This window comes from Phyllostomus discolor, chromosome 2 (assembly GCF_004126475.2).
Source record: "Phyllostomus discolor isolate MPI-MPIP mPhyDis1 chromosome 2, mPhyDis1.pri.v3, whole genome shotgun sequence".
Lineage (NCBI taxonomy): Eukaryota > Metazoa > Chordata > Mammalia > Chiroptera > Phyllostomidae > Phyllostomus > Phyllostomus discolor.
In genome coordinates, this window is record NC_040904.2 from 26,309,094 (window position 1) to 26,325,326 (window position 16,233).

General features: G+C 36.8%; 1 protein-coding gene across 1 annotated transcript in view; it reads right to left on the reverse strand.

Annotated features, from left to right (window-relative positions):
- Window positions 1–1,015: 1,015 nt before the first annotated feature.
- IFT80 (intraflagellar transport 80) overlaps window positions 1,016–16,233 on the reverse strand; it is a 107,570-nt gene continuing 92,352 nt past the window's right edge. Inside the window, exons 16-20 of the mRNA XM_028504881.2 lie at window positions 16,003–16,174; window positions 14,862–14,951; window positions 14,592–14,764; window positions 7,163–7,286; window positions 1,016–2,262 (exon numbers count right to left, since the gene is read on the reverse strand). Coding sequence (XP_028360682.1) covers window positions 2,152–2,262; window positions 7,163–7,286; window positions 14,592–14,764; window positions 14,862–14,951; window positions 16,003–16,174 — 670 coding nt within the window. The 3' untranslated portion in view covers window positions 1,016–2,151. The remainder of the gene's footprint in view (window positions 2,263–7,162; window positions 7,287–14,591; window positions 14,765–14,861; window positions 14,952–16,002; window positions 16,175–16,233) is intronic.

A 16,233-nucleotide genomic window follows, 5' to 3' on the forward strand; every position in this document is an offset into this window, starting at 1 on the left:
CCTATGTAATGAAACCCTGTTTTTTTTTTTTTAAATAAAATACTCGGGACATTGAAGCTGGGGAGAATGGCATCCCCAGAGTCCACCAGGGGAGGCCAGAGAAGCTCTGAAGCCCCCTACCCCAAGACCTTGACCTTTGCATTTCTTCCATTTGACTCTTCTTGAGTTGTGTCCTTTATAACAAAACTGTAGTTTTAAGGATGGTATTTTAGTGAGATCAAGAGTTCTTCCACCAAATCATCAAAACTGAAGGGAGAGGGGTCACAGGAACTCCCAAACTTGTAGCCAAGTTGGACGAAAGTGTGGGTATCCTGGGGTCTCCACTTGCAGCTGGGGGCTAAAATAAAGGCAGTCTAGCTGGGATCTCCCCCCTGACCTGGTGGGGTCCAGGTTGTCAATGTCAGAATTGAATCGAATTGTACAACACTAGCTGGTATCAGAGAACTGTTGTTAGAATACAGACATATTTCATGTTTCTATCTTTTAAATTATAATAAAATAAATATGAAATTCACCCTTCAGGATATAATGTACATTATAGAGAAAAGAGTCAGTAACATTGTGGTGACTGCCTGGTGACACGTTTACTAGACTTAGATGGTGATCGCTTTGTCAGGCACATAAATGCTGAGTCCTTACGCTGTCTACCTGACATTAATCTAATATTGTATGTCAAGTATAAGTAAAAGGAAATTTAAATAATTTACTCTTTTAACCATTTTTGTTTTTAAACCTTTTATTGAAATATAGCGTAATGTAGAAAACATATATAAACTTATAAGTACAACTTGTAAGTAAACTGTTCAATCATATTTCAAAAATTGAATATTCCCCTGTACCCAGCATCTGGATGAACAACAGGATATCCCAACATTCCAGAGAAGAAAAGGGATATATTGAAAAGACAGAAACTTTTCATCAAAGAAAGCTGGATATATTAATTAAAATGGAGGTGAGAGAGGTAATTACTTTCCCATACATTTGCATATTCCCACTCTGTAATATACTGTTCCTAAAAATGACCTCACGGAAGACTTTCTAAGTACTTCTGTTAATGTTAAAAAGCTTTTGCAGTAATAATTTTGGGACATATTGAATAAAAACTAGTCAAACAGGTGTATCATTTAAGAAGATCTTCACAAACTCAGACTCCAAGGCCTAGTACCTGAACATTCTCAAATCAGGAGAAGAATAAGGAAAATATTTCTTGCCCATTCTAGGTATATTTCTAAAATTATGGTAAAATATATAATAGAATCTGCCACGTTAGCTATCTTCAAGTGTACAATTCAGTGGCGTTAAGAACATTCACAATGTTATATCACCATTATCCATTTCAGAACTTGTTTGCCCCAAACAGGAATTCTGTACTCATTAAACAAACAATAATTCCCCCATTGTCCCCTCTCCCAGCCCCTGGCAGCCACTATTCTCATTTCTGTGTCAATGAGCTTGCCTATTTTAGGTACCTCCAATAAGTGGGATCATACACTTTGACGTTTTGTGTCAGTTTATTTCACTTAGCGTAATATCTTCACAGTTCATCCATGTTATAGCATGTTCAAGAATTTCATTCCTTGTTAAGGCTGACGAATATTCCACTATATGTATACACATTCTGTTTATACACTCATCTGTTATCCACTCATCTTTCTGTCATCTTTTTGTTACTGTGAGTAACACTGCTATGAACACTGGTGCACAACTATATGTATTGTAGATTTTCATAAATCCATCCTTAAGTATTTTTGTTGTATAAATAAACTTTTAGGGCACTTTATGATTCAGGGGTCAAATGGAAATTAATGATAACATGCATTTTAAGGAGTCCAATATTTTATTTTCAGCATTAATATTTGTCTATGCTGAAGATTCAGGGATAAAATAACAGGCAAAAAACTGGAATGCAAGCAACACTACATAGGCATATTATAAATATATAGGAATGTTTTGTGAATTATTGGACTAAAAAAGACAAAATTACATCAATTATTTTGTGCTTAATCTTTTTGAATATACTTTTAGTATTAAATACACTGAAAGTGCTTATGCTTAAAGATTCTGCCTTTGTTTAGCTAAGAACACATGCTTACCCTTGGCTAATCAGAATTAGTTTCGAAAGGTAAAACTTCTTAGAGGTAAGCATGGCATTTAGTACTTTAGACCTATATTCTTGCTGGACTGGCCGCTGGGCGATCGCTCTCGTTCTTTAGTAATTTCCATCTCAATTTTGGCTTTGATTTTCTCCCAATCTATTTGGAGCTGCAGTAGAAGAAAAGAAGAAAAACGCTTATATACTAAAGACATTTTTTGTTTAATCCAAACAAAGAATAAACGAAAAAGAATGACTCCCAAAACATTAGAGTAAAAGGGAATGAAAGAAAAGTTAAGAAAAAATAATGCTTAAAAAAAAAAAGCGGGGACTTCCGGCAAGATGGAGGAATAGGTGGACGCACCGTACCTCCTCGCACAACCAAGAACAGAACAACAATAATTTACAACAATGATTTGCAGTCATAATATCAGAACTGTCAGAGGATTTATCTAAATGGAAGTCGGACAGCCAAGAAGTTGAAGTAGACCCGTACATCCAGACTGGTAGGGGACGGTGAGCCGAGCGGCGCAGGGCTGGCGCGGGTCGCAGGCGTGCGTAGGTCGGGAGAAATTTGGCGCAGAATTGGCGCGACAGCAATCTGGGGCGTGGGAGCGCAGCCGTGCAGCGGTGATCCCTGAGTACGCAAGCAGCGGCTGGGGGAATCAGTGGGGCAGCGACTGTGGACCAGGGCAGAGCTCACGGCCCAGAAGCCCAGGGAAGTGTCTGGCTCCAGGAGTACGGAACGGTCGCCATTGATCCCTCCTGTCCCCGCTCCCGCCCCTGCCCCCACATATAACGTCACAATCTAGCGACTGGGGCACCCAGCCCCCCACCATAACTAGAGCGACCAGACTGGAGAAAAAATAAATAAATAAATAAAATAATAGGAGAGACAGGGAAAGACAGAAGACATGTTTCCAGCAGAACAGATCAGTCCCCCAGGACTCATCCTTTTGTGCGACCAAGAAATAGCCAATCTATCAGATGCACAGTTCAAACCACTGGTGATCAGGAAGCTCACGGAACTGGTTGATTTTGGATGCAAATTACATGGAAAAATGCAGATTACCATAAAAGGGATGCAGGAAGATATATGGAGGAGAGCCAATAGTGAAAGGAAGGAATCTGAGTCTCAAAACAACACAGTGGACCAGAAGGAAGACAGAATCAACCAAGCAGGAAAGCATGATGAAATAAGAATTCAAAAAATTGAAGAAAAGCTTAAGACCATCAAGGACACCTTTAAACGTTCCAACATCCGAATTATAGGGGTACCAGAAGGGGAGGACCAACAAGTGGAAAAGTTATTTGAACAAATAATAAAGGAGAACTTCCCCAAACTGGCAAAGGGAACTTTGTCTTCCAAGCCTTCCAAGGAGTCTTCCAAGAAATCCAAGGAGCGCAGAGAGCCCCAAAGAAGTTGGACCCAAAAAGAAACACACCAAGGCACATCATAATTACTTTAGCCAAGGTAAAAACGAAGGAGAGAATCCTAGAAGCAGCAAGAGATAAGGGGACAGTCACCTACAAAGGAGTTCCCATCAGACTGTCAGCTGATTTCTCAAAAGAGACCTTACAGGCAAGAAGGGGCTGGAAAGAAATATTCCAAGTCATGAAAGACAAGGACCTACATCCCAGATTGCTCTATCCAGCAAAGCTCTCATTTAGAATGGAAGAGAAGATAAAGTGCTTTTCAGATAAGGTCAAATTAAAGGAGTTCATCATCACCAAGCCCTTACTTTATGAAATGCTAAAGGGACTTATCTAAGAAAAGAAGATAAAGAAAACACATGTATAGTAAAAGGACAGCAAACTCACAATTATTAACAACCACACCTAAAGCAAAACCAAAAGAAACTAAGCAAACAACTAGAATAGGAACAGAACCACAGAAATGGAGGGCACATGGGGGGCTAGCAGTAGGGGTGGGAGGAGGAGAGAGGGGGAAAAGGTATAGAGAATAAGTAGCATAGAATGTAGGGGGAGGGCAAGAATAGTACGGGAAATGTAGAAGCTAAAGAACTCATAAGTATGACACATGGACATGGACTAAAGGGGGGGAACGTGGGTGGGAGAGGGGGTACAGGGTGGAGGGGAGTGAAGGGGGAAATGGGACAACTGTAATAGCATAATCAATAAAATATATTTTAAAAAAAAGCTTGAAGACCAAATAATTACCACAATGAAAAGCAAAAACTCTCACTGTGACTCAAAAGACCAAAATCTTGCTGTAGCTGTTTATAAAAGGCACACCTAGACGGTGCCAAGGAGCCGCAGGTTCTGCACAGGTGCCCCGGGGACACAGGGGTGAATGTGCACTGCTGTCCCCCGAGCCTGCTGCAAACGGGTCAGCTCTTCACTGTGTACAAACTGAGGTTTCCATCAGAGGCCTAGCCATGAGGGAAGGCAGGGCAGCCATCTGCTTCCCCTGAGTACACTCTGCAACAATGGCTCCTCTGCAACAACTCTTCAAGTAATATGAAGTCACAGTGGTGGTTAAAACACTGATGTAAAGACATCAGATGAGGTAGTGGGAAAGCTAGGCTGGGACACATTGGAATCATTGAAAAGTGGCAACTTGTAATCTGTTTCTTTCCCTTTGACCCACGATGCAGCACCTCTGCTCCGCCCACATTACATCTGGTGTCAGGAATGGACTGTCCTGAATTTCAGGAACAATCTTTAAGAAAAAACTTTGTTCTGTTTTAAAAAGTTTGGAGGTCACTAATTAAGAAATGTGTGTCCTCTCAGGCAAGATACAGGAAAAATTGTGTCCTAGGCTAAAGTGACTCTGATTTACGATGAAATAAACCGGAACTCCTGAGACTGAGCCAAAAGTGAACTGGTTTTCACCTCCACGTAGGGACGTTGGGTGGAATAAGTAACATTACATCACACTGAAGTGCTGTTTGCTGCTTGAACAGATTTATCTTAAGTAACCGAGAGATTAATTTAAGGAATTCATGCCTCCTTTATTTTGTGCCAGAAGTTGATGAAATTAAATGCTTAGTTCTTTTTTTATTCCAATATCCTTTATCCAAATTTCTGTGAATTAATTTGTGGATATTTTTGGCCATCTTTTCTTAAAGATAATAATTCCACTTACTTTTTCTATAGTATATCAGAAAGATGAATCAAAAGAATCCTTCCTACCAGCAGAAGATGAAGGTCTGTGCTAAGATGCAAGGACAGCTCATTGAAAGGCAGAGCAAACATTAGATTATTTGAAAGACTCATTTTTCAATCAGGCTGGAACCTGATATTTTTTAAATGGCAAAACACTTGTTTCTATGTCTAACAAAACATTTGCAAAGAGAAAGGCAAACTTGATGAATGCTTTGGCCTTCTTCCAGCCTTAAATTGACTTACATATGTTTCTCAAATCAATCACAATAAAACCATATATTGATGGTACTCTGAACAACTGTTGCTCTGTTACAACAGAAGTCCATCAAATAAATTAATGACATCTATACTGGTAACTTGTTATAATAATGGTGTCAGCTGATAGGTGCCCTACTGAAAATAAATGTTTCACTTTCACTTTGGCATTTATCCAGTTTTAGAACAGTGTTCTCATAATTTAGTCCTTGGAATAGAGTATTTTTAAGTGAGTTTTATATGAGGACATACTCATGACAGCTGTCAAGTGACTTCTATACTAAAACACATCCTTTCCTCTTATAGGGAGTATCAATTCTATTTGACACTTCTTATTCTGGTTCCTAGTCAATTCTTACTCACATAGAAGTAATTTCAAAATCATACCAGATGGCTCTCCTTCCTGCACCCCATCTCTCTCAGACTCAGCTGAAAATCAGAAGCTCATGAAGTGTTTGTTTGTTGGGGTTTTTTTGCTCTTTTTTCCCTTTCTCCTACCATAATGTTTTAAACATTTCCAGGTTCTTCTATTTTTCTTATTCCACAGAGTATGTGTTCAATGGATTGAATATATTCCTCAAGTGGATTTATTTGCCAGACTTGTATTATTTTATAGAAACCACTGAACACCATTGTAAACCAGGCACAATGACTCTAATTGGGGTTCTTTGAAGACAGTATAACTTATGTGAATCCCAAATTTCAACATTTTAAACTACAAATGCCCAAATAACACATCAGGGCTCATAAATATGAATGTGTATCAGCCTACGGCCATACCACCCTGAATGCGCCCGATCTCGTCTGAATGTGTAATCAAACTTTTCACTTCTAAGTATATCTAAACTTTCACATTATGCATTATTAACCCACTAGAATTCAATATATCTAGAATAAATTTTTGAATTTTTGCTAATTAAACTTTTACTCCTGAAATAAATAAGTGAGTATTCATGTACATTTTTTAAATAAATAAATGAATTAAAGGTTAAGGAAATCAACTGGTTCACAGAGTTAGCAGCAAGGTTGGCCCTCTCTTGTCTGTGTGGCTAGAGGTAAACTTGATTTCTGCAGACTGAGCCTGGTGGCCACAATCAGCTCTGCTCTAGGCATTGGGGCAAACGCTTTTGTTCTGGCTCCTCTTGTGGGCTAGCATGCACTAGAATGAGTTTCTTCTAATTGGGGTTATAAAATCTGAGGTTCTGGAATTCCAGAGGCAAGGGTTTACGCTTGGTTTGATCCTAGGCGCTGAAGTCTACTTAGGCTATGCCCTTCTGGAGGGGCAACCTAGCTCCCTAGAATTCTGGAGGGTGACAAAGTATCTGTTTTCTGGCCAGCGCCCCCTGTGCTTATGTAACCCCTGGGGCAGAAGGGGCAGCTGGTGAAACACAAAATTCAGAAGTTAGAAGCTTTTATCCCAGGCATTTATATCGTTTATCTAAAATATTAATTAACACTAACCCTTAACACAAACTGGATATTATGAAAACAGATTTGTTAATCAAAACATGGTTGTAAGAGTTTTTAAAATTAGTAATATAATTATGTAGTCAAAAGAAGACTACAACATCATAAGGCAGAAAGTAATTTTTTTAGATCAAGGTATGGATTATTCAACTTGTCTCATTAAGATGAATATTATATATACATTATAAAACCCATACATTTTTATAAAGTAATACTTACACCTTCTGCATACTGCAAGTATCGTTTATTAGTTTCCTGTTTACCAAATGTTTCCAAAAACTTTTGACGGTAGGCAAGAACTGTATCAACATGTGTTTTGTGTTTTACAGCCAATTCAAGTGCCCTATAATGAGAATAAAACAGATTATCAGCATTGCCTGTATTGGTCTCCATGGGCAGTACTGGGGTGAGAGAGCGGACAAAGGGTCTATGTTGTTCTCTCCACTCATCCCTCCGTATAGACCGTCATTCCCTACCTTGTCCATCCTGCACATTTCTATTTATACTGCGAGGTCATATCAAGAAGTATCTCTTCTCCGTGACGGCTCCCCTTGTAGAAATAAATGACCATTATCTTATCTGTGCTCCATAACATTTTATGCATAGTATTATTACAACACTACTTAAGTGCATTATAATTATTGTAAGTCTGTTTTTTTTTTTCACTAACCTATATATTTATTGAAGAAAGATCTGGCTGTCATTTCTTTTGGTGAGTACTACAGAGTATATGTATGGTAAATGTTCACTGAAAAATTCATTGAAATCATAATAAAATGCGAGTAAATGAACTTCCCCCCAAATGTTCAATGATACTGACCATTTTTGTAAATCTGTAATGAATTTATTGTTCATTTTTAAAAGATTTTATTTATTTATTTTTAGACAGAGAGGAAGGGAGGAAGAAAGAGAGGAAGAGAAACATCAATGTGTGTTTGCCCCTTACACGCCCCCCACTGGGGACCCAGCCCACAACCCAGGCTGCACAACCAAAGGGAATCGAACCAGTGACCCTTTGGTTTGCAGGCTGGCACTCAATCCACTGAGCCACACCAGCCAGGGCTGAATTTATTGTTTAATATTCAACTGAAAACTGATATCCTTACTTTATTAACATAGCAAATTTAAAATATGGAGATAAAATTTGAGGATGAGTTTGACAAAATGCCTTTGCCATTGATTCTTTAGAAAAAGTTAATAGCCATTTAAGTTTTACAATCTATACAATTATGGATTTATATAATGTAGAATTAATATCTACAGTAGATATAGAATTAACATCTTTATAACTGATTAATTTTAAGGCAATATTTAAATAGGAGATAAGAACTGAATGAATTGCTGAAATCAGTAGTACAACACTAAAGACATAAAATCTGTGTTGATAATATGGTGGGAAATGAAGAGATTAGTTCTCAATTCCAGGCTGCTCTGTGTATGCAGGTTTTGGACAGCAGCCCAGCCCGTGAGCCTGTGCATAACTCACATTAGTTGAGTCAGTCGGGAACAGCCAGTACAGGTTTCCTTACTCTACTCTCTGTCATCTTGCTTGAAGTACGGGAAACAGCCACCGTAACAGTCACGTAACAGTCACAGTACATTGTTCCTCAAGTTTTCTTGCTTTCTCATGTGACTTAATAACTTCTGAACAGGCCAGTCATAATTTATCAGAACCAACTATTATAAATCTGTTGTTTTAGACAAGACTGACCAATGACTTAGTTTTTTTTTGCAATGTGCGACTCTTTAGTAGGAAACTGTTTCATTCTTAGCATGCTTTGGTTTGACCTAAACTAAATAATTACTTTAAGATTTTAGATATGCTGTGTTTATTAACTGACGATAAGACAATTGAGAAATTAAGGATTTAATATGAAAAAATTATGAATATGTCACACTAATACAAATACAAATGATAAAATTCAGCACAATGATTCACTATAAAAATACATGGGCATAAACCATATTGCCAAATTCAAGGGTACTGATATTTGCTACCCACTACAAACTCCTCACAAAGTTCCTTTATTCCTCTGTGACTTTAAGTCTTTCAGAGAAAAACAGGATACACAGAAAAGAATGCAGAGGTATTACAATATAGAGGAACAAAAGTGGAAGATAAGAAAAGGTAAAAAAACAATTCATAGAAAGTCAAAAGATGAGAAGTAGAAGTAAGGACTGTCTGCCTTAACCTTTGTAACCCTCTCCCACATCGGCCCCTGTACGTCCCTAAGGCTCTGATTCCAGAGGTGGATGTGTGAGTGGAAACTGCTGAAGCACCCCCTTTGCACTTTAGGAGTTCCACTTCCTGTTCTTTATGATTGCATGCGATGGGAGAAGGAATGCCTGACTGCATACAACTGGAAGTATTTCTCAGTGGGGAGTACAGAAGCATCCATTCTGGGTGGGGCTTTCCAAAAATTTCAAAGAGATATTTTCCTAGGGGACATTAATACATTTAATTATGTAGAAAAGATAGAAGATGATGTCTAATCTTGCATTTAGACACTAGATATTAAGTATTATCTGTCATTACAGTCATTATTATTATAAAATATACATTAATTATCTGATTAAAGAGCAATGGCTAAAGATAAACATTCAAATGATATGTGCTATTTTAAATGTTCTCTAAAAATATACATTGGGTAAAAAATGTTTCCATACCACATTTAGGAGGGAATTCACTCCAAATTATATAAAGGTTATAGGAACAGCATGTCTCTAGCAAATGGTTATTTGGCAACCAAACAAATGTAACATTAGATTATGGAGCTGGAATAAATCCATGTATCTTCTCTGATTTTAAATAGAAGGAAGTTATATAAAAAGATAACTCCAAAATATGACTTTTTTGCGTATCTTGAAAATAGCAAAATCACTTTATGTAACTGGTAGAAGTGGAGAAATTATTTTTAGTAATACTTACATAAATAATCAATATATATACCTGGAGTTTTTAGTTTCTTTCTTAACTTCAGTTTTTCAGAAGAGACCACCCCCAATGTCCAAAGTGAAAGTCAAGTAGATAGCTTGCTTACCTACAACTCCTCACGGACTGCATTTTATTAGGTTGCAGGTAACTTTCAAATTCAAGTAGGAATGACAGAAACACAAACCAGGTAAAACTATGCTTCCCAAATGGAATAATACTATTAAAATAAAATCTGTTCCCTTCTAAAGGCTTTAAAGAAATACAGACATTCAAGGATCTTGAAAGCAATCTAGCTCTGGCTGGTGTGTCTCAGTGGCTTGAGCACCAGCCTGAGAACCAAAGGGATACCGGTTTGATTCTCAGTCGAGGGCACATGTCTGGGTCGTGGGCCAGGTCCCCAGTGGGGGGCGCATGAGAGGCAACCACAAATTGATGTTTCTTCCCTTTTTCCCTCCCTTCCCCTCTCTAAATACTATATAAAACCTTAAAAAAAGAGCCAAATATTTTTTAAAAAGCAATCTATTTATCATCCAGTCCATTCTTTGGATTATGCTATTATAAACTGATTCTTATATTAAATCCAAATATATATCCCTCTTACTCCTAGCTTTTTATCTTAGCCATACCACTTAGAATCAAAAAGTGTCATCACAGAACTTGGTTGATTTTGTTCGTGGCTACATTCTCAAAGCTTAAAACCTGGCACATGAGAGACACTCAATAAATATTTTAAAAATGAATAATAGCTACCATTTATTGAAGGTTTACTATGTCTGTGTCAGTATGCTAAGAAATTTTCACAATTTTAATCTGGACAATAAACATGAAGTTTTAATACCTCCATTTCAACATAAGGAAACTGAGATTTATAGACCCTCAGTCACCGGTCCAAGATCAGAGCCAGAAATGCAAAACCAGAAGTCAAACCCAGGTTGGATTCCAAAGCCCCCATTCTCAACCACTACATTTGTCCTTTTCCTGTTCAACAGCCTTTTTGAACAAGTACTTTTAAATGACCAGAAGCTTCAACAAGAGTATTAAATAAAAACAGATCCCCATGTAATGTCTAAATAAGCCTAATATGGCAAGCACTGATTAACATATGCTGAATAAATGAATATGCAATGAGAACAAATATTCCAAGTAGTTTCGATTTGGAAATGGCAATATATAAAAGTTTCTTAGCAGCTATAAGAACTTCCGTTGATTATCTAGTCAGTTTTTACTCAATCCTTCATAATTATGCTAAAAGTGATGGGAAACCATGGGTTTCATTTAAATGAGTCAGAAGTCAAGAGTGACATGATCAGATTTACACTGGGACAAGGTCATTGTGACGACAGTGTGAACAACGGGTAGGAGAAGAGTGGATGCAGAGAGATCAGTGATGATGACATACTGAGAAAAACTTGGATCAGCCTACACAAGGGTGCTGGTGGTAAAGTGGACGAGAGTCAAAGGTATATGGGAGGAAAAACAGTTAGTGACTGGGGGCTGGCGAGCATAAGGAAAATGTCAAATGTGACACCTAGACTTCTAGCTTTGCAGAGCCTGAAAAGATAGCTGGTTCTGGAAGCAAATATGGCCAAGTCAGAGGGGTAGATGAGAGGTGAGTATTTGGGAGTCTTGAGTGCAGAACTAGTGATCAGAATCCTGGAACCATGCTTCTGGATCTTTATCTTGTAGACACAAAAGTCTACCAGCACCTGCCCAACCCACTGGTTTACAGTTAAGATAAAAAGCAAGAAGCGTAGGAAAGGGAGAGGTCAGGTAGACGTGGGAGTGGAGGAGCACTAATGTGTTCATTCTTGCCCCATTAAATCCTCTTTGCCCTTCTTGTCTCCCCTCTCCCTGAGATCTCACACCTTAGGGTAAGGGCATTTGCTGGAAATTGGAGATAGGGGAGAAGGCAGGTACAGGGAGGGAGATACAGAAATAACAGGGAGAATTTGAAGTCACAGGAGAAAATTAGATAGGGAAATAAAGCTGAGGGAGGCAGAAAGGACACCAACTCTGTTGACACCCAGATCCTAAGAAATGTGGAGTCAGAAACAACTGATTCCATTTGAGAGGATAGGTAGAGGACCAGTGTCCCCTGGGAAGAGGTAAGTTTCACTTAGGTCAAGCAGATACAAGAAATGTACAGAGGGCATCATATGTATATGTATATGTATAAAACAATATACATTATCTATATATATTATAGGGCTATCAATAGAAGCCATCAGAGGCAAATAGCCTCATCGCCCTACTATGGCACTGACACCCTGTTATGTATCTACACTTCGTGTTTGTAGAGGAGCACTGCAAAGGGATTAAGGGTATTGCATAGAGATTAAGAGCATGAATATTAAGACCTACTATGTATATGTAATATTAAATGTTTCTATTCTGTAGTAAGTATATAATTATAATTTGAAAGGGGAAAGATGCTGTAAAAGTTTGCAAAGGTAAATAATGAAAGAGTTAAACAGCAATCCAATAAAAAATAAGTACTGATATCAATAATACATATCTAATTGCTTGATGATACAATTAGATAAGAAAATTCAAGTCCTCTTTGATAGTAGGAGACTAAGTTGAAATCTTAGATCTGCCACCAAGTTAGAGTAAGCCTCAACTTCTTCATTTGTAAAGTGCTGTGATAACAAAATAAGAAGAAATACAGAAAGTGTTAATACAATTCCAGACATGTCATAAGTACTCAATAACTAGAGGCTTCATTATTTTTTTTACTCTCTTGTAATTTTAATTTCAATTAAATCCATAAATTTAATTAAATGGAATAATATCTCATTGTTGTTTTGACTTGCATTTCGGTAATGATTAGTGATGTTGAGCATCTTTTCATATGTATATTGGCCATATGCATGTCTTCCTTGGAAAAGTGTTTATTCAGGTCCTCTGCCTGTATTTTAAATCACATTGTTTGTTTTTCTGTTGAGTTGTATGAGTTCTTTATATATTTTGGATATTAGCTGCTTATTGGAAGTATCATTTACAAATATCTCCTCCCATTTAGTTGGTTGCCTAGTTTTAATGGTTTCTTTTGCTGTGCAGCTTTTTTTAGCTTGATGTAGTCTCACTGGTTTATTCTTGCTTTTGTTTCTCTTGCTTTGGGTGGGGATCAAGTTCAATAGAACACCTCTGAGACCAATATTCTTAAGCTTACTGCCTATGTTTTCTTCTATGTATTTTACAGTTTCAGGTCTTACATTTCAGTCTTTAATCCATTTTCAGTTAATTTTTGTGTATGGTATAAGTAATTCAAATTACTATTATTAATGACAATAAGATAGAATTCCTAACTAAGGTATAAGCTTTTAAAGCTAAAGATCTTTTAAAAGTTTTAAAAAATATTATGCAGTGTTCAGAGTGCTATATAAATACTAATTTCTAAAACTTATCAACATAAATATTTTCTCAAAATACTAAATGCTTTTAACATTATCCTTTCCTATTTCTCATGGAATTCTACCTTGGTAATGGTATACACAAATTTCACTACTTACTTAACATAGAGTTTTAAAAATATTATTCATACTGTCTCTTTCCAAACTACTTGCTTTAAAATTTATGAATTAGGAATAAATTGAGGAGAAGGACAATGACTTATTCATGTTTATAGAACCAAAAACATTTTTCATGATCTTTTTACAGTTAAACAATGATGGCAAATTTGTCTAAATAAAGGACATAAACAGAGTGACTGAATTATAGGAATAGTATATAGATCATTAGTGCATAGATTAAATAAAGAGACTATAGGATGTCAATGACAAAACTATCTGCCATTCTTGTTATTTCTATTCAAGGGGAAGGTAGAGATAGGGTATGTATAAAATTCTAATCTAAGGGAATTTTAAGTAAGGGGCCTGTAATTGAAAGATTTAGGGGTTCTAGTTGAGCCCAGAGAGAAACAAAAATGAGGAAAGACATTTGTAACCTGGAAAAGTAGGCATGTCAATTTTATAACATAGTAACTAGAGGTGAATGTATATAAGCACCATAAGCCTGTTCACTGAAAGAGTGAGTGGGGGAACCCACCCGTGTCCGAGGGAAGGAGCAGCATGCCAGTCTGTCTCAGAAATCAGTCTGCCCCAGAGCTTAGTGGTGGGGAAGGTTACTACCGACCGCTCCTTACCACAAATCCTTTCAGCTTTCTTCCTTAGCATCACAAATCTCTCTTGGCTCGTCTTCTCTCTTTTTCCCATCTTTTGTGGATTTCTCTTCTTTCACTCATCCCATAAACATTGTTGATGTCAACTCACCCCACACAATTCCCCAGTCCATTTCCTGATGACTCCAAAATCTACATCTCCAGTTCAAATCTTTCCCATGAGCTCCTGTTCTATTTCACCAACTATTAGCACATATTTCTTCACAAATGTTTCAAATTCAATATACCTAAAATGAACTATTTTCACTTCCATATCTGTTATCAGTATTTCCATCTATTCAGTTACTGAAATCAAAAATTTGGGAAACATCCCAAATTCTCTTTTCTTCTTCATACCTCAAGTTCTAATCAATCGCAAGTTCAGAGAAGGCATAAATCTTGAATGACAAACTAGTCAAAAATATAAACATAAATCAATTTTTTTGTGGTGTTAGGAAACTATTAAGCACAGTGGAAAATGTAATGTACTAAAGTGGCAGGGAAAAGAATAAGATCAATTTGGTTTTGGAACTGATAAAAACTATTTTTATTACCTTTCCCAGTTGTAGAGATTAATATTGATCTGGATTGCTTGATAAACAAGGCCAGCCTGAAGAAGTACTATTTCAGCCTCCTGTATGTTCCCACTAAACATTAATATGTGGGCCATTTTTGATTCTTTAGATGGAAGATCTTTTATAGAATTGATGTATTGAACCTTATCAATCTAATAAAAGAAAAAATATTTGAATTGGATAATAACAGAAATATAACAAATTATGGCAACACACACACAAATATACATGTACATAAATGTTATTTACTTCACCAATTGCTGCATAGGCTATTTCTGCAGTAGTCATATCTCGATTAGCAACTGCCATAGCAGCTAGGCAAGCCCACATGGTTTGTTCCTAAAATGAAATATGAGAATAATTATTTCAATATGTGGCTGAAGTTTTAAAACAGTGATTGAAAATATAATAAAATTGTTTTAATTAAAAATAAAAAATTTACTGAGCATGGCACTGAAAGAACTACTAATTCAATAAATTAATGATACAGAAATTTCATTGTGGCTACTTTGTTAAATATGTACTAATAACACATAAAGAACTTCTTTGGGATAAAATTTTTTAAATTTTCATTTCTAATTATCAAAGATTTATTTTTTAACTTAACTGTATTTTTTCCATAATTTTTTAAAAAGATTTTATTTATTTTTAGAGAGAGGGGAAGGGAGGGAGAGGAACTTTGAGGTGCAAGAGAAACATCCACCGGTTGCCTGCAACACAGGCATGTGTCCCGATGGGAATTGAACTGCTGACCTTTCAGTTCCCAGGCCAGCACTCAATCCACTGAGCCACACCAGCCAGGGCTGAACTTAATGATGCACTTTTAAGATAATCCTCCAGGCTTTTTGATGAGATGTCAAAGGAAACAACATACAGGGAGCCTGAGGAATAGTTTCTTGGATAAGAGCAGATTGCCACCAACAACCCATTGCAAAAAGAAAAACATCGAAAAGTCACTCCACAAAAGTATATTCTCAGGAATGTGAAACAATGTTCAACAAGAGTTCTGTGGTCAAACATACTCAGAAAATCCTGAATTCAACCTTAGCTGTACAAATCATCTGAGAAACTTAAAAACTATGCCCAGATCACTCCCCAGATTTAAGAAATTAGAATCTCTGTAGGGGTAGAAGTTGAGAACCTGACTTTTAAAAAAGTTTAGAAGACTTTCTATATGTATCAATACTAAGAAACTGCCCATTTCAACTATAACTTGTTCAGAGAATAAATTACGGAGCATCTATCCCCCTGTATCATTTGTAGCTTCACTTATAAAAAGAGACATGATCCCAACTGCATATTTTCCAGCCCTTAACTGTTATCATTTCTCATCTTGCAAAAAAGATACTGTGTAAACTAATACACAACTATGGATCTGAAATATAAGTACCTTAACAAAGCGACAAAGTCTCACAGCATCTTCCCACTTTGAACTGCTTACATATTCATGCAGAATAGCAGGATATGGTGATATGCTGATGTGAACCAGCGAGCCATCAGCTCTTCTTATAGTTACCTGATTGCCAACAAAACTCACAATGTGGGGATTTTTACTAAATTCACTGTAGGAAAAAAAAGCAAAGTGTAATTTATATGCTGAGCAAATTTTTCATATATATTA